This window comes from Dryobates pubescens, chromosome 31, assembly GCF_014839835.1.
Source record: "Dryobates pubescens isolate bDryPub1 chromosome 31, bDryPub1.pri, whole genome shotgun sequence".
NCBI lineage: Eukaryota > Metazoa > Chordata > Aves > Piciformes > Picidae > Dryobates > Dryobates pubescens.
Genome location: NC_071642.1, coordinates 2501287 through 2528202, shown reverse-complemented (window position 1 = coordinate 2528202; position 26916 = coordinate 2501287). Strand labels below are relative to the sequence as shown.

Sequence of the window (26916 nt, the reverse complement as noted above, 5' to 3'; positions counted from 1 at the left end):
GCACAACTCAAAAGGGGGGGGGGGGGAGAAGGAAAAATAATAATAAAATAATAATAATAATTAATAATAATAATAACAACAACAACAACAATTAAAAATAAAGACATAAAGGAAAGCAGAAGGTTCCTATGGGAGAAGAGCCTAGCAGAGAGCCAGAGCCAGCCTGCAGCGGGGAGGGGACAGCTCCTTGGCTCACAAAGGAACGAACACAAGAAGCAGCAACAGAACGCTTGCCAAAAAGGAGTGGCAGATTGCAACTGAAAGCCATGCTGATTTGTTGGTTGGGTTTTTTTATCTTTTCTCTTTTTTCCCCCAACTAGAAAGCAACTGTGATGGCCAAGATGGGGAAGGAAGATGATAAGGATGACCAGGGAGCCATCACCGCTTCCCCGAGACCCTTCCCGGCGCGGCAGCAGCACGTGGCCCGAAGAGAACCCAGGGGAAGTCAACAGCCCAGCTCTCCAAAGATTTCTTTGCCCATCTCTCCCCCTCCCCTCCAGCTCACAGAGGAGAGAGTGTTTCATTGCAAAACAAAAAACCACAAACCCAAAACAACACCAAACAAAGAACAAAAAGAACCCAGAACCTTCCAGGACATCTGCTCTTGCTCTCCCCCCACCCCCCGCTGCAACATTAAATCACCTTTCAAGAGGGGATGAGAAAGGCAGGAGAGGAGGGGGGGAGGAGGATTTTGTTTCTTCTCTGCTTTAAAGCCATATTCTAGGAAAGAAAGGGGAGGGAAAAAAAAACAACCCACAATGGTTTGTGGAAACTGTCATTTTCCTTTGTTTTTTTTTGTTGTTTTCATTTTTTTTTTGGTGTTTGTTTTGGTTCTGATTTCTTTTTCCTTTTTTATTTTCCTTTTTTTTATTTTCCTTTTTTTTTTTTTCCCCTTTTTTTTGCCCTCCTTTTTTTTTTTCCCTCATTTTTTTTTTGCTCCTCCTTTTTTTTTTTTTCCCTTTTTTTTTTTTTTTTTTTTTGTTTTTTTTTTTTAGAATGCTCATTTATAGAAAACTTCACAAAGGTGACTTCTATGTACAGGAAAACCACGATTCCAAAGGCTGCTTCAGTAGTCAATGTAATAGCACCTTGAAAGACAAAAAAAAAGAAGAAAAACCCCAAGAGTTTTGACAGAGCTGTAAAAAGTCCTTTGTGTGGTCGGTGTTTAACCCTTTCCAAGCCTCCAAAACAACAACAACGACGACAACAAAAAGGACAAAAAAAGAAAGGAAGGGGGCGGGGGGTGGGGGGTGAGGGAAGGGAGCCAGTCACAAAGCTTTGTTAGTAACAAATTCATCCAAAAGTCTGTGTGAAACATTGTCTGGGGGGGGTGTCAACATTCTGAAAGGGGGGTTCAGCCTTCTGAAGGGGGGGGTTCAGCCTTCTGAAGGGGGGGATTCAGCCTTCTGAAGGGAGGGGGTTCAGCCTTCTGAAGGGGGGGGTTCAGCCTTCTGAAGGGGGGGGTTCAGCCTTCTGAAGGGGGGGTTCAGCCTTCTGAAGGGAGGGGTTCAGCCTTCTGAAGGGGGGGGTTCGGCCTTCTGAAGGGGGGGTTCGGCCTTCTGAAGGGGGGGGTTCAGCCTTCTGAAGGGGGGGTTCAGCCTTCTGAAGGGGGGGATTCGGCCTTCTGAAGGAGGGGGTTCAGCCTTCTGAAGGGGGGGGTTCAGCCTTCTGAAGGGGGGGTTCAGCCTTCTGAAGGGAGGGGGTTCAGCCTTCTGAAGGGAGGGGTTTGGCCTTCTGAAGGAGGGGTTCAGCCTTCTGAAGGGGGGGGTTCAGCCTTCTGAAGGGGGGGGGTTCAGCCTTCTGAAGGGAGGGGTTCAGCCTTCTGAAGGGAGGGGTTCAGCCTTCTGAAGGGGGGGTTTGGCCGTCTGAAGGGAGGGGGTTCAGCTTTCTGAAGGGTCAGAAATGTCTGGCAAAGGAGAGGTAGCGTGCAGCCAGACAGGGTTTTCTTGCAGTCCAAACCAAGAGGAGATGAAAGAAATCCCCAGCAGGCTATTGCACAAGGCTGATCCTTCTGTTCCACAGTTCCCTGGTTCTTCCTCTGCAGGCTTGAAAAGGGTTAATTGAGTAATTCTGGGGGTCGTTGGTTGGGTTTTTTTGCATGAATCCTGGTTAAAACATGTTGCTCTGAGATCCAGGCTGGTACTGTGTCTGCAGCAGGCTCTCCATAAAGGCCAAGTAATCCGGGGTCTGTCCATACTCTTCCGGGTTCCTGGAATTCCCCAGCCGGGGACGCTTGGCTGCTCTCACTTCATCTCCCGAAAAAACCTCTTCCTGAGGGGCCCCAGTGCTGAGGGACTGCAGGAGACACGAAAGCACAATGGTTAGCGGCACAGCAGGAGGGCAAGGGCGGGTTGGACAAGGTGACTTTGGAGGGTCGCTTCCAACCCGGCGCAGTCTGTGAGCCGGGGGTGAGCTGTGGAGCGCCCCTGGGTAAGCAGGCAGCAGGGACAGCGAGGGAGCAAGGTGGTCTGAATGGTGCTGTGGGGAAAGTGAGCTCCAAGGCATGCAAAGCAGTGAGAAATAAGGAATTCTGGCCCCCTGGAACCAGAACCTGAGTTGCCTTCTTTCTGTTTCAGAGTTCTTTCACTGCAGCTCCTGCCTTGCCACCTCTCTGTTTACTCCTATCCTCTTCTGCCTCTTCAGCTGATTCATCCTAGCAGAAGGCACAGAGGAAATTTGGGCTTCTCTGATGCCTTTGAAAAAAAACCAACAGAAAAGAAAAAAACCCCAGAAAGCATTTGGGGAGCACTGCACAAACAATGGCTGCTGCTCATCCTGCTCTTTACACTCTCAAATGAGATGCGTTTCTTGGTAGGAATTATCTCCTGTGGCTTTGTTCCTTTGTTCTGCTGAGCTGCTGCCTCCCAGCGCTGCGAGCACCACCTCCACAGGGCACAGCCCAACACTTCTGGCAGCACAAAGTGGAGGAGAAGAGCCTCAGCTTTCAGCCACGCTTGAAACTTTCTACTCACTTTCCAGCTTGCATTCCTGTCTCTGGAACTGCTACAAAGCCTGCTGACTCCACTGCAGAGAATGGGTGCTCTCCAAATCCTCTATTTCAGGGCTCCAATATGCTCTTGGTTATTTGACAGGCTTAGATTAACTGGAATGTTGTTCTCAGCTCAGCAATGAATGCTGAGGTGCTGCTTTGCCACCAAAGTCTTTCAAGGATGACAAGATAAATTGTTATGGACCTCTCAAATGTCACAGAATCAGCACAGAGTGGCTTAGGTTGGAAGGAATCTTAGAGATCCTCTCCTGCAGCCTCAGAGATCCTCTCCTGCAGCCTCAGAGATCTTCTCCTGCAGCCTCAGAGATCCTCTCCTATAGCATTAGAGATCCTCTCTTTTTGTCTCATCAAAGAGACAGAAGGGTAGAATTTTATCACAGGCTGACTTTGTAGCTCCATCCCTCTGCAGCAGTGGCTGACAAGACAGGAAACTGCCTGTTCTCCATGTGCAGGGGATCCAGTCTCATCAAAGAGTTGTTCTGGTTGGAAAAGACCTTTAAGATCATCGAGTCCAACTATTAACCCAACTCTACCAAGTCTGGGGCTAAACTGTGCCCCTCAGCACCACATCTCTGCATCTCTTCAACACCTGCAGGGTTCAACCACCTCCCTGGGCAGCCTGTGCCAGCGGTTGGGAACCCTGTCAGTGAAAAAGTTTCTTCTAGTGTCCAACCTAAACCATCCCTGGTGCAATCTGAGGCATTTCCTCTCATCCTGTCACTTGCTGAAATGAGATGGCTCTAAAGGCTGAAGACCCAGGCTTGTAAACATCCAGCAAGTCTGGAATCAAAAAAGCTGTGAAATAAATCCCTTCTATTTTCTAGGCTCAGCAACTCCACTGTGTGCAGCTACACACAGCCTGAGCTTTTAGATGAAGAGCTTTAAGGGCAAAGAGCTACATTCATAGATTGATAGATTCAGAGAATGGGTTGGGTTGGAAGGGACCTTCGAGATCAGCCAGTTCCAACCCCTGTGCCACAGGCAAGGACACTTACCACCAGCCCAGGCTGCTCAAGGCCTCATCCAGCCTGGCCTTGAACACCTCCAGGGAGAGGACATTCACTACCTCCCTGGGCAACCTGTTCCAGTGTCTCCCCACCCACACTCTGAACAATTTCTTCCTCGTCTCCAGTCTCAATCTGCCCTCTTCAAGCCTTCCAAATCAAGTGTTCTAAACCTCCTGCTTTGGTGAGAAATGGGGGTTTGGGTCAGCCCCATGTTGCTAAACAGTTCTCCAGAAGCCACTCGGCTGCAGACCATTCCACCTCCCTCAGGACTCAGGCAGGGTGGCACTCTGTGTAACTACATTACCTGGGGTAAAATGCTGCCAACAGAAACTGCTAACCAGAGACAGAACAACTCAGAGCTGAACATGTGGAAGGCAAAATCATGCAGATGCTTCTCAAGCGTTTACATCACAGACTTCTTGTGCCCAATGTCCTTTGGGGATGACAAGTGGGCTTAAAGTCACAGCAACTGGAGGCTGCCTTCACCTCAGGTCCAGAGCCTGTGCTATGAAGCTGTGAATGAGCCCTGCAAGCCACAGCCAGGGCTCTGCTTCTGGCCCTTTGATACTCACCAGGCGTGACTTCACCCTCTTGGGCAGCTCCTCCTCCAGGGTGTAGATGTCTCCACGTTTCACCATTAACTGAGAACCATCCTCAAACTCCACCTGCAGAGTGAAATCATCAGAGACAAAATAAGACCCTGGCCTCTCTACCTGCACAGTCCATTCCCAGGCTATGCCACACAGGGTCCTTCCAAGGGACCATCACCAAGGAAGCATCAAGGCCCAGCTTTCATGACTGCTCCCCTGCTCTTGGCCCTGTCTCTGGGACTGCTGCAGAATGAGGATCCCCAAGCTGTGTTAAGGAGGCTGACCCCAAAAGTGTTGGTTTCAGCACTGCACAGGCACCCCTGGTCTTATCAGTCCCCCTTCAGAGCTCCTGTGGATCACAAATCACAGTAACACAGCATCCCAGCATGTTGTGGGTTGGAAGGGACCTCTGGAGCTCACCCAGACCAAGCCCCCTGCTTCAGCAGGGCACCCACAGCAGCTTGCCCAGCAGCACAATGGCCAGGGGGGGTTGGAAGCTCTGCAGAGGAGACTCCACAACCTCTCTGGGCAGCCTGCTCCAGGGCTCCAGCAGCCTCACACCAAAGAAGTTTCTCCTCTTGTTCAGATGGAACCTCCTGGTTTCCAGTTTGTGCCCACTGCCTCTTGTGCTGTCCCTGGGCACCACTGAGCAGAGTCTGGCCCCAGCCTCTTGCCCCCCACAGCTCCTTTAGCTCTTGCTGAGCATTGCTCAGCTCCCCTCTGGGACTGCTATTCTCCAGGCTCTCAGCCTTTGCTCCTCATAGAGCTGCTCCATGCCCCTCAGCATCTCTGCAGCCTCTGCTGGACTCTCTCCTGCAGCTCCCTGTCTCTCTTGAACTGAACTGCCTATACCACAGGTGGACCAGCAACCCTCCCAGCTCCCCCCTCCCTGCCAGAGCCCTACAGATTTCTACTGATTTTTGATTCAGATGCTGTACAAAGCAGCTTTTCACTCACACTCCCAGCAGCCCTGTATTCAGGCCAATATGGTAACAAGAATTTCTTTCATCTCAAACAAAGCATTTTCAGACATCATAAAGGGATAACTCCAGCTACTAAAATACATTTGTGCTTTAACAAGCTGAGAGAGTCAGCCAGGTACTAAAAAAAAACCCAAAAACAAGCCAGTGGTAACCCCTCACATCAAGCCTTCTTTTGCTAGGCACTGATTACCTCATGAATGATGCAGCAGGTGTTGCAGGAATGTTTATTCATGGCAATGTGCCCATAAAAATGTTAAAACTATTAAAAGTTTGGAAGAGATTCTCCCCTTGCCTTTGCTCAAGGCTTACTGAGCTGCTCTGGCTAAGGTAGGAGGACACAGAGCAGGGGAGGGCTTGGGTTCAGACTGGGTAGGTTCTGCAGGAAGAAAGGATCCATGCTCTGAAGTCTCCTGAAGAAAGGCTGAGGGACCTGGGGCTTTCCAGCCTAGGGGTCATTGAGGGGAGACCTCCTCACTGCTGATCAACACTGACAGGGTGGCTGGCAGGAGGATGGGACCAGGCTCCTTTCAGTGGTGCCCAGGGACAGGGCACAAACTGGAACATAAGAAGTTCCATCTAAGCATGAGGAGGAACTTCTCTAATTTAAGGCTGCTGGAGCCCTGAAGCAGGCAGCCCAGAGAGGGTGGGAGTCTCCATCTCTGGAATCCTTCAAAACCCACCTGGGTGCCATCCTGTGCAGCCTGCTCTGGGTGACCCTGCTCTGGCAGGGGGGTTAGACTCAATGCCCTCCAGGGGTCCCTTCCAGCCCCCACCCTTCTGTGATTCTGTGAACACCTCCTGCACTGCAGCTCCTCAGCTGGGCAAGCTCCAGGATGCTGCTGAGGTCCCTTAACTGAGCAGCACACACCAGCTGGAGCAACCATGCAGGTGGGAGAACAGGATCTGAACTTGGCATCTGAAACCACCTGAGCAGAGCTACCAGCCCCACTACTCCCTGGTTTTTCAGAGTGCTGCTACCATCACAGAGTCAGAAGGGAACATGAATTATGATGTTTAACAGCCAAGGCACAAGCAGATCTCTGCCACGTCAGCTGCATGAGCTTGGCCTCGAGCTGAGGCAGGACTTGCAGCTGAGGGCACTGGCATCTATCAGAGAGCAGCTGGACCTTGTTTATGTGAGTTCTAAATTATGGGTTAGACACATTAGAAACACATCCAGAATGCAGCTCTAAGGTCTCCCTGGAGCCTTCTCTTCTGCAGGATGAACAACCCCAACCCTCTCAGCCTTTCTTTACAGGAAGACAGGCAATCCAGATAAATGTCTGCCCACACATCCACATTCTGCCCCAGCAGACCTTGCCCCTGCTCCTGCTTGAACCAGCAACAGGAACTCCAGAAGGCAAATCCTGCCTTCACTCAGCACCAGTGAGCTGCACAACTGGAGCAACACTCAGACAGGCTGCCATGAAGCCCATGGACACCCCTCCCATCCTCACCTGGTAGATCTGACTGATCTGGGCTGCAATAAACTTGGCCTTATAGACGATTCCATCTGTCCACTGCAGCTGAACCATCTCACCTTCTGAAGGAGGTCCCAGCTGGATGCAGTCTCTGCTCTGAAGACACAGAGTGAAAGAGGTCAGACAGCCAACACCTACAAAGCTCGAGGGCTAGGTAAAGAGGGGTGTTGAAATCATTGCAAGGAAGCTGCTGCACAGCACTGTAAGGAAGTCTCTGCGCTTCTGATTCAACTGCAGTCATCTCAAACAAAGCCATTAACCAATGAGAGACCAGAGAGAAACGTTGGCACCTGCTCCTGGTGGCAGCACTCACAGACTGATAGATTCAGAGAATGGGTTGGGTCAGAAAGGACCTTAAAAATCATCCAATTCCAACCCCCCTTGCCACAGGCAGGGACACCTCCCACCAGCCCAGGTTGCTCAAGGCCTCATCCAGCCTGGCCTTGAACACCTCCAGGAAGAGGGCATCCCTGGGCAACCTGTTCCAGTGTCTCCCCACCCTCACTGGAAAGAATTTCTTCCTCCTCTCCAGTCTCAATCTGCCCTCTCCCAGGTCCAAGCCATCTCCCCTCATCCTGGCACTCCCAGCCCTCATCAAAAGCCCCTCCCCACCAAGTCTTCAGAGAGAGCTGCTTACAATGATGCTTTCTGGGTAAACGTTGTCACTGTATGACCCATCATCAAAGTTGACTTCATAGAAGGTCTGTGTGGTGGTGCCAATCACCTTACACCTGTAGTAGAGCCCATTGCGGTTCTTGGTGATCACAGTCTGCCCAAGGGCCACCTCCCGCCGGAAGGGGATCTGGAGGAGAGAGAAGAGGGCACCAGGGGAAGGGAGGCATCAAAAACACTGCAAAAACCCCAACCCTCACCCAGGGCAAGGGGGCAGGGATAAGCCTCTGGGCATGGGAGGTGCTGCACAGCAGCAGCATGGGGGGTGACGTCCTGCTGCGGCTGGGTGAGGAATCGGAGGGCTGGAGCACCTCTCTTATTTGGACAGGCTGAGAGAGTTCAGCCTGGTGAAGAGAAAGCTTCAGGGAGCTCTCAGAGCTGCATTTCAGTATCTGAAGGGAAGCCACAGGAAGGCTGTGGAGGGCAGAAGGGCCTGTGGGGATAGCACAAAGGGCAACGGTTTGAAACTGGAGCAGGAGAGATTTAGGTTGGACATCAGGAGGAAGTTCTGCACTATGCAGGTGGTGAAATCTAGAACAGGTTGCCCAGGGATGTGCTGGAGGCCTCATCCCTGGAGACATTCAAGGTCAGACTTGATGTGGTCCTGGGCAGCCTGATCTGGTTGGAGCTGTCCCTGCTGCCTGCAGGGGGGGGTTGGACAAGATGCCCTCGGAGGGTCCCTCCCAACCCAACGCAATCTGTGATTCTGTGAATTCACAGAGTCCCAGGTGTGGCCTGGGGATCACCTAGCCCAAAGCCCAGAGGCAAGCCAAGGCAAGCCACCTACACTCTGGTTAGCTGCTTTGTGTTTGAAGCAAGTGATGGACACCACGTAGGGCCAGTCGTCCGGCTCCAGGGGCACGCCGGCCGCGTGCGCGCAGCTGACGTGGAAGGAGGTGGAGCAGTGCTCGTAGGAGCACTGGATGCAGGCCCCAGACACCTTCTTCATCCTCTTCCGACAGTAGACACATTTCTGAACAAGAAACACAGGGCAGGGTTAGGCAACAGCAGCTTCAGTGCAGCACATGCAGCCTGTTACAGGATCCCAGCATCTCGGCGTGGTTGGAAGGGGCCTCTGGGGATCATCCAGTCCGGCACCCATGGAGGGGGCTACAAGAAAGGCAGGAAGGGGCTTTGCACAAGGGCTTGTAGTGACAGGACATGGGGCAATGGATTGAAGCTTGAGGAGGGCAGATTTAGCCTGGAGAGCAGGAAGAAATTCTTTCCAGTGAGGGTAGGGAGACACTGGAACAGGCTGCCCAGGGAGGCTGTGGATGTCTCCTCCCTGGAGGAGTTCAAGGCCTTGAGCAAGCTGGGCTGGTGGGAGGTGTCCCTGCCCATGGCAGGGGGGTTGGAACTGGATGATCTTGGAAGGTCCCTTCCAGCACAGACCATTCTGTGAACCTCTGAACAACTGGACAAAACTATTGTGTGTGCTCATTTCCTGCACACAGGCAGAGATCATCTGGAGATGTTTTATTGCTCTCCACGTCAGATTAGCTCCTGTAGTTAACTCAGCCACTGTTGTGTGCAAACAGAAGAAATAAAACCCTTGTACAGAACATCAGAATTACAGGGGGAACAACAACAACAGCAACAAAAAAAAGGTATGAAATCTTTTGGCATTTTTAAACCTCATTTTGTGCAAAACAAATCCACTTATTAGGCTAATCTAATCAGCCAGCACTTCAGGGGGACAGGTAATCAACTTAATGTGTGTGACTGCTTGAAAAGGAAATCCACAGCTTCTTCAAAGCTAAAAATCCCAAGCTCATGGCACTGCAGACTTGGCAGCCACTGCTGGCTGCCACTGGCAAACCAGATGCATCACTGCAAGGTCCTGAGTCTGGCTTGGGCCAGTTGCAGGCTAAATCCAGGCTGGGTGCTGAGTGGCTCTGAAGAAAGAGGTTTGGGAGTGTCTGGTGATGAGAAGCTCCCCAGGAGCCAGCAGTGCCCTCATGCAGCCCAGCAGGCAGCTGTGTGTTGGGCTGAATCCAGAGCAGTGTGGGCAGCAGGGCAAGAGAGGGGACTCTGCCCCTTTGCTCTGCTCTGCTGTGACCTCACCTCCAATCCTGCCTCCAGTTCTGGTGTCCCCAGCACAAGAAGGACACAGAGCTGCTGGAGTGAGGCCAAAGGAGGCCACAAAGATGATCCAAGGGCTGGAGCAGCTCTGCTATGAGGCCAGCTGAGGGAGCTGGGGGTGTTCAGTTTGGAGAAGAGAAGGCTCCAGGGGGACCTCAGAGCTGCCTTCCAACAGCTGAAGGGATCCTGCAGGAAAGGGACTTTGCCTGAGGGTGTCCAGAGACAGGACAAGGGAGAATGGTTTAAAGCTGAGGCAGAGCAGGGTCAGACTGGAGCTGAGGAAGAAGTTCTCCAGTACAAGGATGGTGAGACTCTGGCACAGGCTGCCCAGGGAGGCTGTGGATGCCTCCTGCCTGGGGGTGTTCAAGGCCACATTGGACGAGGCCTTGAGCAGCTGAGTCTAGCTGAGAGGTGTCCCTGCCCATGGCAGGGAGCTTGGAGTAGATGAGCTCTGAGGTCTCTTCCAGCCTGAGCCATTCTGTGATTCCCCAACCAAAGTCTTGATCCCAGCTCCTCAGAAAGACAGAAAAGCAGCTTCTGGGACTCCCCATCTATAAAGTTGGACACATGCAGAGTGTTTCCAGGGAGCTAATTGGCAATGCCATTCTCAGCTTCTCACATTTCCAGTCTAGGGAACCTGTCACTGATTGATGGCAGCTTTTGACTTTAGCTGAGGCTTGGGCAAGGCAAACCAGACAAAAATTAATATCCCCCAGGTGAGATGAAGGTGCATTTGACTCGTTAGGATGAAGAGCTCCTACAAATGAAATCCTGAGAGATATGACATGCCCATGAATCTGTCTGGAGAGCCATGTCATTTATTTATTACAAAGAAATCATTTCCACAGAGAAGGAGGAACAGAGGAAAGTAATTTTTAGAGCACATTTCACAGACTCACAGAATGGTAGGGGGTGGAAGGAACCTCTGGAGATCAAGTCCAACCCCCCTGCCAAGGCAGGATCACCTAGGGAAGGTCACACAGGAACACATCCAAGCAGGTTTTGACTCTCTCCAGAGATGGAGACTCCACAGCCTCTCTGGGCAGCCTGCTCCAGGGCTCCATCACGCTCAAAGCAAAGATGTTTCTCCTCACATTTAGATGGAACTTCCTATGTTCAAGTTTGTGCCCACTACCCCTTGTCCTGTCACTGGGCACCGCTGAACAAAGCCTGGACCCACCCTTCTGACACCCACCCTTGAAGTATTGATCAGCACTGAGGAGATTCCCCCCCCTGAATCCCCTCTCTGCCCAGGCTCTGCCCCACAGGTCCATGAAACATCCAGGATTCGCTTCCCGCGAGTATCCGCAGTCAGCGTGTTTACACCCAAGATTAATTTGGCCTTTTTACTTGAACTAACAAAAGCCAGGAAATTCAAAGCTGGAGCCTCAGTGTTGCCAGAATGTGGGTTTTTTTAGTATTTAATAAGCCAGGCCTTTATCACTCTGTAAACCATGTTCAGGAGGCAGATAAGGGGTCCAGCGAGGCGCAGGCAGGAAGGCAGCCCCGAGAGCCAGTCAATGGCAATGAGATCTCATTATTCAGCTGTCAATACCCAATTCTCCCACCAGCAGGGACAACTGCTGATAGCCAGAGTGCTCAATACAGCCTCTCCTGGGAGCATTAACCCTCCACTATCAGGAATCTGCCTTCCTGGATGCCAACAGGCTTCTGCCAAGGCAGAAGGCTTAGCACAATGACACCTCGGTGGCAGGGCAAACTCCTCGGAGCAGGCCAAAGAGCTCCACCGATGGAAGATTCAGAGCAAGCGTGACCAAAGGGGAGAGAAAAATGCGAGCTACAGCCAGACTGAAGAGTAAAAGCTGGTAGAAGGGGGGGAAATGTAGACCTGGGAGTGTGGGAGAGGGGATGGATGGATGCAGCAGCACCAAGTGCTGCGGTAAAGCAGCACACAGAGAACAGGGCTGGTGAGGAGCAGCTGAGGGAGCTGGGGCCTGGAGAAAAGGAGGCTGAGGGGAGACCTCATTGCTCTCTGCAGCTCCCTGGGAGGAGGCTGAAGGCAGGTGGGGTTGGTTGCTTCTCCCAGATAACAAATGACAGGACAAGAACAAACAGCCTCATGTTGCCCCAGGGCAGGTTTAGGTTGGAGAGTAGAAGAAAGTTCTTCACTGCAAGGGTTCTCAGCCACTGGCCCAGGCTGCCCAGGGGCTGGCTGAATCCCCATCCCTGGAGGTGTTGAAAAGCCACAGAGATGTGGTGCTGAAGGGACACAGCTTAGCACCAGCCTTGGTAGAGCTGGACAATGGCTGGACTTAGAGGTCTTTTCCACCCAAACCACCTCTGTGATTCTGTAGAGATTGAAAGAGCTTTGCCGTGGGAGAGGAGCAGCAGGAAGAGAGAAGAAAGGCGAAAGCAGAACAACCAAAGCCCAACCCTTCAGCATAACTGCACACTGGAGAATCAGGCCAGAGCTGAGGGTAAGGAATGGGCTGTCTGCTGCATGATGAACACTGCAATTCATTTACTCCACTGAGGAATGACAGCTAATTATTCCAAATTTCCACCTGGTGAATAATTGACACTCGCAGGCCCCTCGCAGCCTATCCGTCAGGCCAGCGGCCACGCCACGGGGGGCTCAGCTCCCCCTGCTGCATGCTCCAAGCACAGGAGATACCTTGGAACGTCACTGCAGCTCCCTTCAGCTCCAGGCAGACCTAAGAGCAGCCTTCCAGGACCCAAAGTGGTCCAAGAAGGAGGGAGAGAGACTGTTTGCAAAGGCCTGCAGGGGCAGAAGGAGAGGTAATGGCCTCAAACTAGAGCAGGGCAGGTTTAGATCGGATGGCAGGAACAAGTTCTTCACCATGAGGAACTGGAACAGGTTGCCCAGGGAGGTGGTTGAGGCTCCTTCCATGGAGATATTCAAAGTGAGGCTCAACAGGGCTCTGGGCAGCCTGATCTAGTTGAGGATGTCCCTGCTGCCTGCAGGAGGGGTTGGACTGGGTGAGCTCTGGAGGTCCCTTCCAGCCCAGCCCATTCTATGATTCTGTCATAGAATCAGTAAGGTTGGACAAGACCTCAGAGATCATCAAGTCCAACCCATTACCTAACACCCCATGACTAACTAAACCATGGCTTCAAGTGAAATATGACCTGAGCCCTCTCCTAGGAAAGTATTAAGAAATAAAGTAAAAAATGCAAAACCAGATTCATAGATTCATGGAATCTTCAAGCTCAGCCAGTTCCAACCCCCCTGCCATGGGCAGGGACACCTCCCACCAGCCCAGGTTGCTCAAGGCCTCATCCAACCTGGCCTTGATCACCAGGGAGGGAGCATCCACAACCTCCCTGGGCAGCCTGCTCCAGGGCTCCAGCACCCTCACACCTGGCCACTGTGCTGCTGGGCAAGCTGCTGTGGGTGCCCTGCTGGAGCAGTGGTGTTGGGCTGGATGATCTCCAGAGGTCCCTTCCAACCCCCACCGTGCTGGGATTCTGTGAAGTCCTTAAAGCCAGGCTTTGAGAAGAGCTGAGCTACAAGCCAGGCTCTTGCTAACTTCAGTGCAGGAACAGGTGTCTGCAGCCCACAGCTTCAGACTGGGTGAGTCAAGGCACTTCACAGAAAAATTCTCTACCTTTCCCGAGCCCTGGAAGAAAACAAGCTACAAATGGAACACAGCACTGAGGGAACCCACAAGACTATGAAGCTCGAATTTAGGACAGACAGACAGACAGGTGTAGGGCTGTGCAGAGGCTTTGGATGGCACAGCCAACGCTTCAGAACAGAGCAAAGCAACAGAGTTCCGAGGCAGGTGAATAGCTCCCTGGCTCTGTCGAGCAGTGAGGCAGCCACAGAAGAGTTAAAGAGTGAAGTCCTGTTTCCTTGTGAGGCTCCATTAAGCAATGCAAGTGAGTCTTGTGTAAAAGGATTTTCAGTTCATCGTTACAAGTGCTGGTAATGAAGAGGATGCATGCTGGAAATGTCAGATGATCCATAAAGAACCACGGCTGCAAGATTTATCACACTCACATCACACTGCTCCATCACTCCACCTGAATAATGAATGCTTTTTACATTCACATTTGTGTACAAAACCCATTTGCACAACAGAGAAATAACTCTGGAAGCAGACAGAGCCTCTTGCTGCTCTCTCAGCCAGGCCCTGCACTAAAGAGCTGAGCAGTTAACAAATCCATCACTGCTGCTGCATCACCTTCCCCCGTACCACACTCCCTGCTGTCACCCAGCTGACTTCTGCACCAAAAAAGCAGCTAAAGCACAATTTATTCTGCAATAACAACACTGTGGTGATGGGGCATTAGCCAACATTAAGATTAATTGCTCCCAGCTAATGAATCATCCATTACTAAGCCCTCAGACGAGGCCATGCAACTAACTAACAAGTCGTAGCTGGACTTGGGTGAAATTCTTTGCTGTCTCACCTTGCAGTCATGGGCACAGAGAGATGTTTGGCTTCTACTAGAGAGCTCTTGGTAAAGAGAGAGAAATGTTGTAAAGAAAGATGAAGCAAACTGCAGATGAACAGAGCAGCAATGTGTCAGCTGCTTTCTAGCTGCCACATCCCTTCACGCTCCTGACAAAACGAAGCTTCTGGGCAGCCCAGCCCTGACTGTGAGGTGAGTTAGTCCTAGGAGTGAGGACACTCTCTGCCCAGGGTGAGAGAGTAAAGGCAGATCTGGTAACCACAACTTGTTTGTGTCTCAAGGGCTGAGGCAGCAGCTCAGAAGCCACCCAAATGCCACAGCTTCCTGGTGCCTCTGTTGGCAGCAAGAGTGAGAACATCACCTCCCATCTACTTCACGATCCCACACCAAGTGTTTCTGTCTGCTTAAGTTTGGCTTTTTTGGTTTGGGGTTTTTTTTGGCTCTTGTTCACAAGGTTTTTCCCCCTCTCTAGAGGTAAAAAGCCACCCACCAGTTTCCATCTCTGCTCTGGAATAGCACTGATGTCCACAGGATGACGCTCTATGATGCTGACAAAACGAGCCTCGGGGACAGCAATAGCACAGATTACATGGACCCACCTGGGGAAAGAAAGGGAAAAGGCAAATCAGAGCCTATCCTCCTTTGAATTAAACACTCAAGAGGGCAGTTAACATTTCTCTGACTCCCTCAGCACCAAAGTGGATTGATGGTGGTTGGCAGCCTGGCTGTTAATCAGGATTAACACAGCATACAAAATTAACCAGGCTGGAAAAGACCTTTGAGATCATTGAGTCCAACCTCTCACCCAACACCATCTGATCAACTAAACCATGGCACCAAGCACCTCAACCAGTCCCCTCTTAAACACCTCCAGTGATGGTGACTCCACCACCTCCCTGGGCAGCACATTCCAATGGCCAATCTCTCTTGCTGGGAAGAATTTCTTCCTAACTTCCAGCCTAAACCTCCCCTGGCACAGCTTGAGACTGTGTCTTCTTGTTCTGACACTGGTTGCCTGGGAGAAGAGCCCAACCCCCACCTGGCTACAACCTCCCTTCAGGGAGTTGTAGAGAGCAAGAAGGTCTCCCCTGAGCCTCCTCTTCTCCAGGCTAAGCAACCCCAGCTCTCTCAGCCCCTCCCCATGGGGCTTGTGCTCCAAACCCTTCCCCAGCTTTGCTGCACAAAGTCCATGTCTCTGGGACAACAGGGATCAACCTTCTTCTGCCATCTGATCTTGCACAGACTCTGCTCTGAGAAAGAACCAAATTCCCCAAGTGTCCAGAGCCTGGTGCAGAGTGCAAGACAGCAGAGTTACCCAAGCTCATCCTGCCACGTCCCCAGCACTGCCCCAACCAGCTGCTACGCTGAGCACCAAGAGCAAGTGCACACCACGAGGAGATTAGATGGAGCAGGGAAGGGATAAAAGCACCAAAGCCCAGCACTTACCTCCCATCTGTGGTCATCTGAAGAGCTCCTCCCCTGAGATTACACAGGCAGCATTCCTGTAGGAACAAAACTCCTTCAGAACTGGACCAGAAAGCTCTGCTAGACTGCCTTCATAGAATCAAAGCATGGCTTAGGTTGGAAGGGACCTCAGAGATCATCTGCTCCAACCTCCCCACCACGGGCAGGGACACCTCTCAGCTAGACTCAGCTGCTCAAGGCCTCATCCAGCCTGGCCCTGAACACCCCCAGGAAGGAGGCATCCACAGCCTCCCTGGACAGCCTATTTCAGAGTCTCACCACCCTTGCACTGAAGAACTTCTTCCTCAGCTCCAGTCTAACCCTGCTCAGCTTCAACCCATTCCCCCTTGTCCTACAGACACCCTCAGGAAAAGTCCCTCTGCAGCCTTCCTGTAGAAAGTTAGGGGTTGGAAGGAACCTCAAGAGATCAGCCAGTCCAACCCTGCTTCTTCCTACAAGTGACTACACCACATCAGAGACATGAAGGCCAACTGCCCATCCCTCCACCCCAGCAGCACCCAGGAGTCTCAACACTTACTGCTGCCCAGGCATTGGCTGAGCACCGCGAGCAAGACCAACTTTCGTTCACCAAGTCTGGATGTATTCCATAACAGCCTGGAAGACACAAAGGGAGATCCTTCAGAGTCTGCCTAACAAACCAGGTGTTGACTTGCCACTTCAGAAGCATCTTTAAAAGCAGGAATATAACTGGAGTAGCTACACTCAATGGTCCAGGTTCAGACAAAAGTCACAGGGGAAGTCACCTCTGGGAAGGGAGAGCAGAATTTGGGACCAGGAGGTCTGCAAAGGCACCAAGGCAAAAACCCAGCATTGTTTTTGCCTCTTTAGACAGCTTCAAGGACTGCATCAAATCCTCCTCCACACCTCTCTGCAGCACCAAAATAGCAAAGTGGTATTATACTCATCTTAAAGACAGGGAAATAAGACTAAGAGAGCCCTTAAAACGTTGTGCAAGGGACTGGGGTTTGCCATGGAGGATGACAGGGACAAGGCACAGAAACACCTCAGGAAAAACCTGGCTCCCCACAAGCTTGCAAAGAAATCTTGCAGCAGAAAATTAAACAGGCCACAAATTGCTGGCCAGAATCCTAGCTAACACAAAGCTCATCCCAGGGCCTTCAGCTACCCTAAACAAAAGTGAACATCAAATTTCAGCTGGAGTGCCTCCAATTACTGAATTAAACTGCAAAGGAGTTATTCAGAAAGCAGTGAGGTTGCCACAATAACCTGATTGATAAAAATCACCCACTTGAGCAGATAAACATTCTGTCAAGCAAAAGTCAATACTATAGATCTGCAGCTGCTTCCCCATCTGAGATCTCTCTTCATCATCTGGCAACCCAAGAAAGCAGATTTGAGCTAGTGCTAGGGAATGGGCAGTGGTACTGAGGCTAAAAACCTGGCAGCAGCTGAAAGAGGAACTGACACAGCATCACAGACTGCACTGGGTTGGAAGGGACCCTCAAAGGACATCTTGTCCAACCCCCCTGGCAGGCAGCAGGGACATCTCCAACCAGAGCAGGCTGCCCAGGGCTACATCAAGTTTGATTTTGAGTGTCCCCAGGGATGGAGCCTCCACCACATCCCTGGGCAACCTGTTCCAGTGTCTCCCCACCCTCACTGTGCAGAGCTTCCTGCTGATGCCCAACCTAACCCTGCCCTGCTCCAGTTTCAAACCACCAGCCCTCATCCTGTCACTCCAAGCCCTTCTACACAGTACACAAAGGGTGGCCACCACATGGAGACTCCCTTTTTCCAAGGAGTCCCAAGGAAAAGGCAAAGGCTGATGGGGACAAGGTACTGCTGGGGAGAGTCCCATTGGAATCCAGAAGCAAACTGCTCACTGTGGGAACAGCTGGGCACTGGAATCATCTCCCAGGGGAAGCAGTGGAGTGCCCTGCATTGCACAGTTTGAAGACTCAGCTTGCAGGGTGCTGGGGCAGCTCATTTCAAGTAGACTGATGTAGAAAGGTTGGAGCAGATGGTCCTTGGGGTCCCTTGCAACCTGGCAGTCTGACTTCTGGCTTCAGGACTACAGGGAGCTGAGAGGGGAAACATGGCACCTACTGACCACCACCCTAAGGATGATCCCAAGAGAAGAAGAAAATGCTCATTGTGGACTTTGCCAACACCTTCAAGCCCAGAGAACCTTCACAAAAGCTTTCTCCTCTCCACACCCCTGCCACTGTCATAACCCAGCACAGTTGGGTGAGGACACTTCTCAATAACAAGCAGACTGCCAACTGCTTTTTACAGCAGGCTGCCAGATAAGCCAAAAACCACCTCACCACTGCAGTCCTGCAATAAAAGCAAATGGATTCTCTGCAGCAAAGTCAAAGGGATACCACAGTCTAGAAGTGCAAACAGCAACAAGGAAGCAACAAGACACTGGAGACCACAGCAGACCAGATTTAGCTTCTGTCCTGCCCTCAAGGGTAGGGCACAGCCAAAATAGAAAGCTGCATTTCCCTCTGTCCTGTCTGAGAGTGCAAATCAACATCACCTTGCACACATCCCTCTGACCCTAAAGAGAGTTTGGCCACTGAACTAACTCTGATAGACTGAACTGCTGAAGACAAATGGATGGACAGGATCAGAGAATCATGGAATTGTTTGGGTTGGAAAAGGCCTCCAAGGCCATCCAGTCCAACCAGCAACCCAACCCCAGCATGGCCATCAAACCATGGCCCCAAGTGCCCTGGCCACAGGTTTCTTGAACACCTCCGGAGATGGGGACTCCACCACCTCCCTGAGCAGCCTGATCCAATCCCTGACCACTCTTGCAGCAAAGATGTTTTTCCTCATCTCTAACCTAACCCTCCCCTGGAACAATTTCAGGCCATTTCCTCTCCTTCTATCACCTGGTCCTAGAGGGAAGATGCAGCAGACCTGCTCTGCAGAGCTGGCTGGGAAGCAAGGAAGCCTCTCTCCTCATGCTCACTCTGCATCATGCCCTCATTAGCCAGCAGTGACCAGCACAGGAAGCAAAGCTGCATTCCAGTTCTCCACCACAGCCATGCTGAGCTGCACAGTGTCCTGTGGACTCTAAAACTGGAACAAGGGAAATAATTCCAGCTGATGCAAGGCAGAGAAGATTTCCCATCTGCCAAGATCAAACAGCTGAGCAGTAATTCCTCACATCTCCCAGCAGCAGTGCAAATGGGAAGTGGAAGTTGTACAATCCACAGTGAAGGTACAAGTGCAGCAGGATTAATCAGCTCTTCTTTAGACATAGCTCTCAGGGAAGCAAACAGACACATGTTGCTGTTTGTAATCAGTGCCATTGCTACCAGCACTGAGCCAGACACCAAACAAATGCATTTCAGGAGCTCCTCCACAATCTCTGGTGCCCAGCAGAGCTCCACGACCTTGCCCCCCAGCAGAGCAATATCTGAGCAAGAGAAAAGAGCACAATCAGCTTTGGGCTTCCTGCTTTATCACCCAGAAGTGAAAGATAAGCAGAGAAAGAATCTTCTCTCTGTGAGACAGAGGAGAATCAGCCAACAAAACAAACAGGAGGAATATTTGTGTGCACTTCTAAGCCCAGTGACTGCCAAGATGGACTGGAATACACAGCAAGTGACAGGTATAGCCAGCGTGCCCTGAAGGAATTCAAATGCAGGCAACACACAGAGCTTCTCAGTGGCTAAAGGCTTTGGGGGAGAAGGAAACACTCACTAGCATGAACCTGCAGGCAGCATTTGGCACAGGATATCAAGGGACTGGTTCCATCCTCTCCAATATAGGAATTTGAAGGAAGGGGCTCTGTGTTTTCTCCACTTGAGGTAAAGCACATCTCTGGGATCAGAGGCTTGGTCTTTTGTCCACACTTGGAGAGGTGGACAAAAGAGGTGGTCTCCCCTGCAGAGACTGGGACAGCTTCTTTCTCTGGCTGTAAGGACTGAAAGAGAAAATATCATCACATGGCATCATCTCTTCCCTGCTCACAGCTCTAACTTTCAGGTCAGAGCTCCCCTTGCAAAAAGACCCCAGAAGTCCTCCAACCCCTGCTGGCATGCAGCACAAATAATGAACTTCAAATCCTGCCTTCTCCTGAGCACCCCACCCCTGCCTTTTGCTCCCCTCGCTCTTCCTTAGGCCTCTACTGGAATCTGGAATCTATTTTCAGAGCTCACAGAAGCAGCAGAACAATGAGAAGCTTTCCCTGGTTCTCCTCTGTGAGAAGCTGAGTTCCTAAACTGCAGTTCAAAGTATGGAGGAAAAAATACAGAAAAAAGGGGAAATATTAAAAAAAAAAAAAGGCAGGCAAACCCTTCCCTTCCCCTCTCCCATCCTTCTGGCATCCTTCCTTGCTCCTGTCTGCCAGAATTTCTCTTGAAGGACACTCAAGGCTGCTGGTAGCAGACCAGAGTTAAAAGGCACTGGATGAAAGCAGCCCCAGCTGCACCCAGTTTTCCTTACAGCCATTGACCAGCACCACCCAGGCACCAGAAGGGAGATCTGATCTGTGGTGTCTCTAATAAAGCAAGAGAGGGGGAAGGGGCTTCTGCTTTCCTCAGGAAAAGCTTCCAACACTCCTCTCCATGTAAGGCAGGAATTCCTGGTGGATACACAAAGCCTGTCCTGAGCACACAAGAACAAATCCATACCCGAGTGGGTAAGTAACAAATTCAGCTGCTCAGCTCTGCCCTTCTGCTCTCAACACAGCCCAAAGCAGATTGGGAGCTTCCAAAAGAGGGAGGATGTGCTTGCTCAGGAAGTTTTGCTCTGCTGCTTGCTTGCTTATATTCAGCAGCCCAGGCTGGAAGCAACAGGAGAGTCATCAGTGCCCACTGTCCCTCTGCTGGAAATGGGACTTGCAGGACTGAGCTCTTTAGGGGTGACTGCAACCTGAAAGCTGGGAAAGCCAGAGGAGCCAGAGAAGAGAACAAGAAAGGCTCCAACTGCTGCCTCTGCCCAAACCCAAACACACTTCTTTGGTGTGAAAATTTAAGAGCCTTCTCTTGTTTGGGTTGGAGAAGCTCTCTCTGAACTCAGTCCAAGCAGCAACCCAACCCCACCCTGGCCACTAAATCATGGCCCCAAGAGCCATGGCCACAGGTTTCTTGAACACCTCCAGGCATGGGGATTCCACCATCTCCCTGGGCAGCCTGTTCCAATCCCTGGCCACTCTTGCAGCAAAGAAATCTTTCCCATCTCCAGCCTAACCCTCCCCTGGCACAATTTCAGGCCATTCCCTCTCACCCTATCACCTGACCCTAGGGAGAAGAGACCAATCCCCTCCTCACTGCAACCTCCTTTTGGGGAGCTGTAGAGATCAATGAGGTCTCCCTTCAGCCTCCCCTGCTCCAGAATAAACAACCCCATGCCCTGAGCCACTGCCCAATAACAAGAGAGCAGCCAGCACTCAGTGCCCACCCCTGAGCAGCATCAGGAGTTACCTGGTTGTAGGGGTAGAAGAGGGTGCAGACAGCACAGTATGGCTCACTCAGGGCAGCAGCTGCGTTGAATTTTCGCTCTGCTGGGAAATTTGGTGCTTTGTTCTTCCACTGGAGGGAAAGTAAAGACTTCAAAGCCTCTGGGTCACTCATATCTTCCTCTCCAGAAAATGGAAATGTTTCTAAAAAGAGGAAAAGAAACCAAATGCCCAAACAATGGCAGGTCAGCAGAGGAGGCACAGTCCACAGGGAGCAGAGACAAAACACAGCAAGGTTAAAAAGATGATGTCCAGACAACACAAGGCCAATCAGTAGCATTTGACTTGTCCATGGTTCCTTGTAACTGTATACCTCAAATACTTCCTTAACTGCATAGAATCTCCACTTTGTGGGCAGGATAGACAAGACAGAAACCCCACTGACCTGATGGCCATGAGGAAGGGTGGTGGGTTGAAATTTCCCCTCCCCCAGCATGAACTCTGCCAGCCCAGCCCAGCCCAGCTGGGGGCAAATGCAAGCAAGACTGCAACCTACACTGGAATGCAAGGAACATGGACAACATCTGCAGGATCTACAAGAATTACAATTAACCACCAGCACAAGGACCCCCCCTGGACAAAGAGCAGGGGAAGCTACCAGCTTCTCCTTTTCTGCCTACCCAGACAACCCCTGTACAAAAGAAGGGAGAAAGGAGCAGAGAAAGTTGCTGTTAGACTTCACCAACACAATGCAGCCAAGGTCAAGCAGGAGCAAGTCAGTATCTCTCCAGAGCCAGGAAGGGAGAAGAGAAGAGAGAATTGTTTTGGTACAAGCAGCCTTATGGCAGATCTCTCTCCAATGGGATTGTTCAGAATGATCTTTGTTTTCCTTCTCACACCCCAGAGTGATTTGTGTACATTTTACTGCTTTTCTGCTCAAGATCTGTGAACAATTTTTAAGGCACAGCCTAAAACTACCACAGGAAGGAGAATGAAGAAAGAGAATCTTGCTTTACTGCCTCTCCGCTTTCCAGCTGTGCTTGGCTTCATCCTTTTCATGAAGCCACGTTCAAAATGCATGATGCAAGTGCAGGGAAATGCCCTTTCCCTTCTCCAGCTGCATTCTCTGGCAGACATGCATGCAGCTCCTGCTGGTTTGGTTAGGGCAGCTCCCAGTTCCCACTGGTCAGCACCAAGGCTGTGTCAACCTTCTCAAATGCATTTGGGAAGGGACCTTTGACAAGGGTTTGTAGTGACAGGATGAGAGGCAATGGACTGAAGCTTGAGGAGGGCAGACTGAAAATGGGTATTAGGAAGAACTTCTTTCCAGTGAGGGTGGGGAGACACTGGCACAGGTTGCCCAGGGAGGTTGGGGATGTCTCCTCCCTGGAGGTGTTCAAAGTCAGGCTGGATGAGGACTTGAGCAACCTGGGCTGGTGGGAGGTGTCCCTGCCCATGGCAGGGGGTTGGAACTGGATGATCTTGAAGGTCCCTTCCAACCCAACCCATTCTATCAATCTGTGAATGCCATGGCTGCCTCTGCAGACACAAACCTTGGCCATGAGATATCCTGGCTTCAAGCTTTCATTTCACTTTCTTGCAGCTGCCTCCCAGCTACTTCCCCCCCAGCACACACCACTAAGCCTTTCATCTGCATTCACCACCACCCTTCCTCCTGCCAGAGCTCTGCTAGGTACTGCCTGTGCTAATTAGTTTGCTAATTCTTTGTTTTTACAGAACCTTTAAAAGCCCCTTGGCATTTTGATTAAGCCACTGCAGAATCCATTGGTGTCAGTCTGGGGGGGACAAGTTTCTTACCATCCCTAAGTAAGGAACTTTTGAGTCACTTTAAGTGTGCAGAGAAATTTCCCAGCCCAGACTAAGTGCAGCCACTGCACTGTCAGCCTGCAAAGCTTCCAACAGAACAGCTTTGGCCAGGGGAAGTCAGAAACATCTTAGTGGAACATTATCCCCAGAGCTCAGCACATTAAACCAAACTGTTCACTGTTTCACTCTTAATTACTGGAAACAGACAGTTAATGTTCTGCTCTCAACAAGTCAAAGTCTCCTCTCTATTTCTCCCTCCCTTTTAAGAGGCTCTGGAGCCCTCCACACAGCAAGGACATGGAAATGATGGAGTGGCTCCAGAGGATGACTGGGGGGCTGGAGCACCTCAGAAGGCCAACCAAAGAGCCAGAATTCACTTTCCTTACACACACAGCAGCAAACCCAACCTCCCCCTCCCTGCAAGGTGAACAGAGCTCACGTTAATGAAGGCAGAACCCCAGAATGCCAGGCTGGAAGGGACCCCAAGGACCATCTGGCCCAACCTTTCCAGGTGATGGTGGAGTTGAAATGAGCTGGCCCAGCACCCTGGCAAGCTGAGCCTTCACACTGTCCAATGTAGGGGAATCCACTCCTTCCCTTGAGAGAGGATTCAAAGCTTTAAGATGTTCTTTTCTGTGAACTCTTTTTTTTTTCCCCTTTGCCCAAAACTCTGCCTCATTCTGCAGCCAGCAAAATATTTTTCCTCAAAAAAAGGGAAAGAAAAGGTGGGAGGTGAGAAGGGACACCTCCCACGGGGGAATTGTGTTCCCAGCTGGGTTAGCAGAGTGGGAACATGCTGCATTTGCTCTCAGTTAAGTGGAACAAACAGTTTCAGGCCCAGAAGACCAATGGCAGCCTGGGCTGCTTCAAAAGTAGCATGGCCAGAGATGGAGAGAGGGGATCCTGCCCCTCTGCTCTGCTGAGATCTCACCCTGGAGTATTGTACCCAGCTCTGGTGCCCTCAACACAGGAAGGACATGGACCTGATGGAGAGGGTCTAGAAGAAGCCACAAAAATGATCATGGGGCTGGAATACCTCTGCTGTGAGGACAGGCTGAAGGAGCTGGGGCTGTTCAGCCTGGAGAAGGGAAGGTGCCAGGGAGCAGCCTTCCAGTACCTGAAGGGGCTGCAAGAAAGCTGCAGAGGGACTGTTCCCAATGGGCTGCAGTGACAGGACCAGGGGCAATGGTTTGAAATGAGAGCAGAGCAGATTTAGATTGGATGTGAGGAACAAGTTCTGCACCATGAGGGTGGTGGAACACTGCAACAGGCTGCCCAGGGAGATAGCTGAGGCCTCATCCCTGGAGATATTCAAGGTGAGGCTCAACAAGGCTCTGAGCAGCCTGCTCTAGTTGGGGATGTCCCTGCTGACTGCAGGGGGGTTGGGCTGGACGACCTTTGGAGGTCCCTTCCAACCCAAACCATTCAGTGATTCTGTGATCCATGCATCCATTAATGGCCTCAGCAGTTCTCAGTCAGACAAGAGGGGCAGACACTGCTGCAGCTGCTGCTGCTGCACTCACCCTCATCGCTGGAGGTCTCCTGTTTGACCACCGAGAGCGGGGAGCGGGTCGGGGGCTTGCCCAGCGGGTGCCGGCGACTCTTCTTGATCTCCATCTTCAGTTTGGAGAAGGCAGAAGCAGTCTACAACAAACCAGAAGGAGCCAGATGGGAACCCCAAAATGTCTTGGCTCCAGCACCCTCACACCAAAGTTTCTCCTCCTGTTCAGGTGGAACCTCCTGGGTTCTAGCTTGTACCTGTTGTTACTTGTCCTGTCATTGGGCACCACTGACAAGAATCTGGCTCCATCCCCTTGCCTCCCACAGCTCCTTTAGCTCTTGCTGAGCATTGCTCAGCTCCCCTCTGGGGCTGCTCTTCCCCAGGCTCTCAGCCCCAGGGCTTTCAGCCCCTGTTCCTCACAGAGATGCTCCAGGCCCCTCAGTATCTTTGTGGGTTCTGCTGGACTCTCTCTAGCAGTTCCCTGTCTCTCTTGAACTGAGAAGCCCAGAACTGGAGACAATACTCCAGACGTGGCCTCAGTAGGGCAGAACAGAGGGGAAGGAGAACCTCCCCCAGTCTCTTCCTGCAAAGCCCTCTGTGGCTCCCCACCATGGCACTATTCCACTGCAGGCTCAGGTACAACTGCTGGCTCCTCTCGTTCCAAGTTTGGTCCTCAACTTGTTGCTTAGGATTAGCCACTCTCACAGCCCCCACCCTGCCATGCATACCTGCAGACCACTGACCTCTGCAGCCACTTGGGGGTTTTCCGCCTCTCCGTTCTCCTCCTCCTTCAGGGGGATGTCCACGGGGAGGGCTGGCTGCCGCCAGGCAGGGCCCTTCTTGGTGGCAAACTGCTCGAAGGCCTGCTGGCAGGACATGTGCTCCTTGTCAAACACCACCTTCTTGCTGCGTGGCACCACGTAGAGCATGGGGATGATGGGCCGAGGCTTGAAGTCGTCCTCCTCGGCGGCCGCCTCCGAGGGCTGGACGACGTTCAGGGGCGCTGGGACCAGGCCCTTGTCGGCGCAGGAGGAGGTGGGGACCGCGCTGGGGACCGGCGGCCGTGCTGCTGGCGCCTCCTCCTCTGCCAGCTGCTGCTGGGGGGCAGGGAGTGGAGGCTGCTGGGGCTGCAGAGGGGGCTGAGGTGCTTGCAGGTGGTGCTGGTGGAAAAGGTGCTTCTTCTTCCTCTCACCTTTTACCTTCGGAGGACGAGCCTTCACCTTGCAGTCACCTGTTTCAAGGCAATAGGCAACGTTTAGCTTCAGACACCAACATCCCTGGAGCTCATCCAGTCCAAACCCCCTGCTCCAGCAGGGCTCCCACAGCAGCTTGCCCAGCAGCACAATGGCCAGGGGGGGTTGGAAGCTCTGCAGAGAAGGAGACTCCACAACCTCTCTGGGCAGCCTACTCCAGGCCTCCAGCACCCTCACACCAAAGAAGTTTCTCCTCCTCTTCAGATGGAACCTCCTGGCTTCCACTTTGTGCCCACTGCCCCTTGGCCTTTTGCTGGGCACCACTGAGCAGAGTCTGGCCCCAGCCTCTTGCTCCCCCTTTAGCTCTTGCTGAGCATTGCTCAGCTCCCCTCTGGGGCTGCTCTGCTCCAGGCTAACCAACCCAACCTAATCTGACCCTTCCCTTAAGGACTGGACTGAAGCTGCCCAGCCAGAGCTGGCACACAGAAAATCAGATAAACCATCAGAAGGCACCTGCAGGAGGAAGGGTGTGAAAGTAGAAGGTGAGTAACTTCCCAAGAAAATGAAGTGTTTAAATCCCTGCTGGCACCTCCTGGGGGGATACCTCAACCTCCACATTTCCCCCAGGCCTGGCCTGAGGACTTTATTTACACTAATTTATAAAAGCAGGAACAAGTCCAGCCCAAAGAGCTGGAGTTGAACTCATGTAGGCAGCCCCTCAGATAAACTGGTTTGCTCTATCACAGAGAAAGGAATATTGAATTTCCTTAGAGAAACAAACATATTGAACCAGCAGCAAATTGGATTTTTCCCCAGTTGCACAAAACCAGATCATATTTACTCTCCATACACTGGGAGAATTCTCTGCCCAGCCACAAACCAACTGCCATTCACCAGCTTTATTGACTTCTAAATGGGCAACCTGACAGCAGCTGGCAACCAGAACTTTGTTTATAACTTTCTGCATTAAGATGAACAAAGTGGTTTGCAGGGGGACTGCTACAATCAGAAGGCAGGAAGAAGTGAGGTGAATGCCAAGTCCCCACCTGTGAGAAAGGAGCAGGGAATCTTGCTGCACAAAGCAATCTGGCAGGTGAATGGAGGGATGCCCATGGCCTGTCCTTCCCACCTGCTGGGAAACAGCTCTGGTGGACAGCAAGTTGCCCATGAGCCAGCAATGTGCCCTCATGGCCAACAAGGCCAATGGGCACAAAGAAGAATGTGACCAGCAGGTCAAGGGAGGTTCTCCTCTCACTCTGTTCTGCTCTACTGAGGCCACATCTGCAGTGCTGGGTCCAGTTCTGGGC

At 51.7% G+C, this 26916-nt stretch overlaps 1 protein-coding gene across 3 annotated transcripts in view; it reads right to left on the bottom strand.

Annotated features, from left to right (window-relative positions):
* Positions 1–1880: 1880 nt before the first annotated feature.
* KDM4B (lysine demethylase 4B) overlaps positions 1881–26916 on the bottom strand; it is an 89971-nt gene continuing 64935 nt past the window's right edge. For 2 of the 3 annotated variants that reach the window (XM_054175087.1, XM_054175090.1), the window contains 12 exons: positions 25145–25647; positions 24439–24559; positions 21114–21292; positions 19390–19612; positions 16229–16305; positions 15673–15728; positions 14717–14825; positions 8531–8716; positions 7709–7873; positions 7048–7167; positions 4590–4682; positions 1881–2295 (listed from right to left, as the gene is read on the bottom strand). In XM_054175087.1, coding sequence (XP_054031062.1) covers positions 2110–2295; positions 4590–4682; positions 7048–7167; positions 7709–7873; positions 8531–8716; positions 14717–14825; positions 15673–15728; positions 16229–16305; positions 19390–19612; positions 21114–21292; positions 24439–24559; positions 25145–25647 — 2018 coding nt within the window. In that variant the 3' untranslated portion in view covers positions 1881–2109. The remainder of the gene's footprint in view (positions 2296–4589; positions 4683–7047; positions 7168–7708; positions 7874–8530; positions 8717–14716; positions 14826–15672; positions 15729–16228; positions 16306–19389; positions 19613–21113; positions 21293–24438; positions 24560–25144; positions 25648–26916) is intronic. The other variant, XM_054175089.1, reaches the window with a different exon arrangement.